Source organism: Nicotiana tabacum, chromosome 18 (genome assembly GCF_000715075.1).
Source record: "Nicotiana tabacum cultivar K326 chromosome 18, ASM71507v2, whole genome shotgun sequence".
Classification (NCBI taxonomy): Eukaryota; Viridiplantae; Streptophyta; class Magnoliopsida; order Solanales; family Solanaceae; genus Nicotiana; species Nicotiana tabacum.
The window spans coordinates 160,625,043-160,629,402 of NC_134097.1; the positions used below are offsets into that span (position 1 = coordinate 160,625,043).

General features: G+C 40.4%; 1 protein-coding gene across 1 annotated transcript; it reads left to right on the plus strand.

Annotated features, from left to right (window-relative positions):
• Window positions 1-3,390: 3,390 nt before the first annotated feature.
• LOC142172795 (uncharacterized) lies at window positions 3,391-3,971 on the plus strand. Its single transcript, XM_075236487.1, has 2 exons — window positions 3,391-3,551; window positions 3,830-3,971. Exons 1-2 carry the CDS (start codon window positions 3,391-3,393, stop codon window positions 3,969-3,971), a joined length of 303 nt encoding a protein of 100 aa, XP_075092588.1.
• Window positions 3,972-4,360: the final 389 nt, after the last annotated feature.

Below are 4,360 nucleotides of genomic sequence, written 5' to 3' on the forward strand. Positions count from 1 at the left end.
AAGTTACGAGAGAAGTAAATGAAATGAACCAATCTGGGAAGTATCACAACCCAAAAGAATTGAACAGAACAAAGCAGAAGTGGTTTCCACTCAAGAAGTCAGTTAGTACTGAAGAAGTGGAGGAATTTTTTTAGAAGATAAAAACCTCAGAGTATGTTATAATTGATCAACATAGAAAGACTCTTTCCCAGGTTTCACTTTTGTCCTTGCTGATAAGCTCAAATGAACATCAGAAAAGTGCTTCTAAAAATGTTGAATGAGGCGTATGTTCCGATTGAGACCACGGTTGAACAGTTGGAAAGAATGGCAGAGCAATTTTTTGAGGTCAACCGAATCTCTTTCAGCCAAAATGACTTGCCTCCAAAAGGAGCCGCCCACAACAAAGCCCTTCACTTGACTATCAAGTGTGATGGATATTATGTGAAAAGGGTTATGTTAGACGGTGGGTCTGGAGTTGACATTTGCCCTCTATCAACACTGAAAAGGATGGAAATTGGGATAAAGGATCAGACCAAACAATGTTTTCATGTGTGCTTTTGATGGTGTCAAGCGGGATACGATAGGGGAAATTGACCTGGTCCTAACCATTGGCCCTATAGATTTGAAGTAACATTTCAAGTTCAGGACATGGACATTTCCTATAACTTTCTCTTAGGAAGACCATGGATCCATGCCGTGAGAGCTATGCCATCTACTCTCCATTAAATGGTCAAATTCGAACATGAAAAAAAAGAAATAGTTGTCCACGGAGAAGATGAACGGTCAATCTACAGGGACCCGTCAGTCCCATTCCTGGAGGCTAGAGAGGGAAGTGAACACATCGTCTACCAAGCTTTTGAATCATGGTCACCGACTAGTGCAAACAATGAACCCCATGTCCTCAACCATGCTTATCAAACGCATCAATCATGGTTTCTAGTGAAATAATCAAACATGGGTACAAGCCCGGGAAAGGGCTCGGGGTATCCTTACAAGGAATATCATAGCCCTTCACCTTGATTGTTAATGAGAAGTTCTTTGGCATAGGTTTCCAAGCTACCGATGCCGACATAAAGTGGGCCGATGAATGTAAGAAAAATGGGTGGGCCCTATCTCAGCCTGTCCCCCACCTCGCCAAGTCGTTTGTTAAGACAAGGTATATAGAAGAAGAAGAGGCCTTAATGGCCGAAGAAGTTGAGGACATTTGTGAGGCAAATGTTGTACAAGGTTCACATGGTCCAACCGGGCGAAGGCTCAAGCACTGCTGAGGTGCAATACATGGGGCCAAATGTTAACTTCAAAATTGGAAGGCTACTCCAATCCCAGTCAGACGGGAATTCCGGTAGTTCAGTCTTGCCATCTTTTCTACGTTCCGAGTTATTTCAACTCGAATGTTTTTAGTTTGTTGTCTTTTAAATTCTGATGTAAACCCTCATATCTTCAAATTCAATGAAATGAAATCACTATTTCATTGTCTATGAACTATTTTCTATTATTCTTTTTGATTTTGTTATTTTTCTTATCTTTCTCTTTCAGTTCTAATAATGCGAACATAAATAACATGACATGCTTGCGGAATTCATGCCCAGATCCTAAAATATTGTCTAACTGTGAAATAATGAATCAAGAACTAGAATATGATGAAGATGAGGCTTTTAGGGAAATAATTGAGAATTGGAACAATTTGAGAATAAGCCTAAGCCAAACCTAAATGAAATCTAGCCAGTTAATTTGGGTAGTCCAGAAAAGGTACGGAAAACCATGATAAGCACTCACGCCGATTGAAACACTAGAGATGCATTGATCCAGCTTTTGTTCGAATTCAAAGATGTGTTTGCATGGTCGTATGATGATATTCCAGGACTGAGTGTTGATTTGATAGTGCATAAATTGCCAACTTATCCTGGTTATCCACCTGTCCAACAAAAGCAGAGAAAGTTTAAGACGAACATCAGTGATAGGATCAAAGAAGAAGTCACCAAACAGTTAAAAGCTGGTTTGATCTGAGTGGTTCGATACACCACATGGTTGGCTAATGTGGTCCTAGTGCCGAAAAAGGACGGAAAAATCCGAGTGTGTTGATTATCAGGATTTGAACAAAGCAATACCAAAGGACAACATTCCATTGCCAAACATCCACATTCTTTTTGACAACTATGCCAAACATGAGATACTGTCTTTCGTGGATTGTTATGATGGGTACCACCAGGTTCTAATGGATGAAGAAGACGCAAAAAAGATGGCCTTCACCACACCCTGGGGCACCTACTATTATAGAGTCATGCCATTTGGTTTAAAGAATGCCGGGACAACTTACATGAGAGCTATGACTGCCATCTTCCATAACATGATGCACCAGGAAATTGAGGTGTATGTGGATGATGTGATCATTAAATCCAGAATGCAGTAAGACCATGTGTGGTATCTGATAAAGTTCTTTGAGCATCTACGCAAGTATGACTTGAAGTTGAATCCAGCTAAATGTGCATTCGGAGTTCCATCTAAGAAACTTCTGGGGTTTATAATTAGTCAGAGAGGTGTCGAGTTAGATCCAACAAAGATAAAGTCTATTCGGGATTTTCCACCTCCGAGAATCAAGAAAAAGGTCATGAGTTTGCTGGGAAGATTGAATTACATCAGCGGATTCATTGCTCAGCTGACTACACGTGCGAGCCCATATTTAAGATGCTGAAGAAAGATGTGGCAATCAAATGGACGGATGAATGTCAAGAATCTTTCGACAAAATCAAAGAATACCTGTCAAATTTGCCAATGTTGGTCCCACCCGAGCCTGGGAGACCTTTGTTCTTATACATGACAGTCTTGAAAAATTCTTTTGGATATGTTCTCGGGCAACATGATGTGACCAGGAAGAAAGAGCAATCCATATACTACTTGAGCAAGAAATTTACTGGTTATGAAGCCAAGTACACTTTGTTGGAAAGAACTTGTTGCGCCCTAACTTGGGTTGCTTAGACATTACCTGTTCGCCTACACCACATATCTCATAACAAGAATGGATCCTCTGAAGTACATATTTCAAAAACCAATGCCCACAGAAAGGTTAGCAAAGTGGCAAATCCTGCTCACTGAGTTTGACATTATCTATGTCATCCGCACAACGATGAAAGCTCAAGCCTTGGCGGATCACCTAGCTGACAACCCAATTGATGATGAATACCAACCCCTGAGTACTTACTTTCTGGACGAGAAAGTAAATTCAGTTGAAGTAATTCCAGAAAACACCAATGCTTGGAAAATGTTCTTTGATGGAGCTGTAAATGCAAAATGTGTCGGGTTGGGGCAATTTTGATTTTGCCCACTGCTCAAAACTATCTAGCCACAGCCCGACTTTGGTTCTTCTGTACAAACAACACCACTGAATATGAAGCCTGCATTATGGTTATGAATATGGCAGTTGACATGAATGTGGAAGAATTGTTAATCATGGGAGATTCTGACTTGATTATTCGACAAGCTCAAGATGAATGGGAAACTCGGGACATCAAGCTTATCCCATACAAGCAACATATGGAAGATCTTAGAAAATGGTTCAAGTTTGTTGAATTCAGGTACATCACTCGATTCCACAATGAGTTAGCTCATGCGCTAGCTACCTTGGTGGCAATATTGTCGTATCCGGGTAATGTTCATATTGGCCCGTTGGAGATCCAAATTCGATAAAGACATCATTATTGAAATGCAATTGAAATAGAACTAGATGTTATCATGATATCAAAAGGTTTTTGAAAACAAAGGAATATCCCGAGCAAGCCAGTGGAGACCAAAAAAGAACCATTAGAAGGCTCGCTGGTAGTTTCTTCTTGAGTGGAGAGGTCTTATACAAAAGAACTCCAGATTTGAATCTTTTGAAGTACGTAGATGCGCAAGAGGCTGGAAAGATCATGGACGAAGTGCATTCAGGAGAATGTGGGTCCCACATGAACAGATATGTCCTTGCAAAGAAAATCCTTTGGGCAAGTTATTACTAGATTACCATGGAAAAGGATTGTTTCTATTTTGTCCACAAGTGACATCAATGTCAGATACACAGTGACCTGATTCATGCACCGCCTTCAGAGTTGCATCCTATGACAGCACCTTGGTCGTTCGTTGCCTGGGGTATAGATGTCATTGGGCCGATCAAGCTGAAATCTTCAAATGGGCACAGATTCATCCTTGTTGCCATTGATTATTTCACAAAATGGGTTGAAACAACCACTTTCAAAGACATCACGAAGAAAGCGGTGGTGGACTTCGTGCATTCCAACATCATTTGTTGTTTTGGTATTCCTAAAAATATCATTAAAGACAATGCTGCAAATCTGAATAGCCATTTAATGAGGGAGGTATGCGAACAATTTAAGATTACGTATCAAAT

What these genes read in the sequence shown, in the direction of transcription:
- LOC142172795 (XM_075236487.1), top strand. Translation starts at nt 3,391, where the DNA reads ATGGCAGTTGACATGAATGTGGAAGAATTGTTAATCATGGGAGATTCT. An exon ending in TTCAAGTTTGTTGAATTCAG is followed by an intron (nt 3,552 to 3,829) that starts GTACATCACTCG and finishes CTTATACAAAAG; the next exon opens with AACTCCAGATTTGAATCTTT.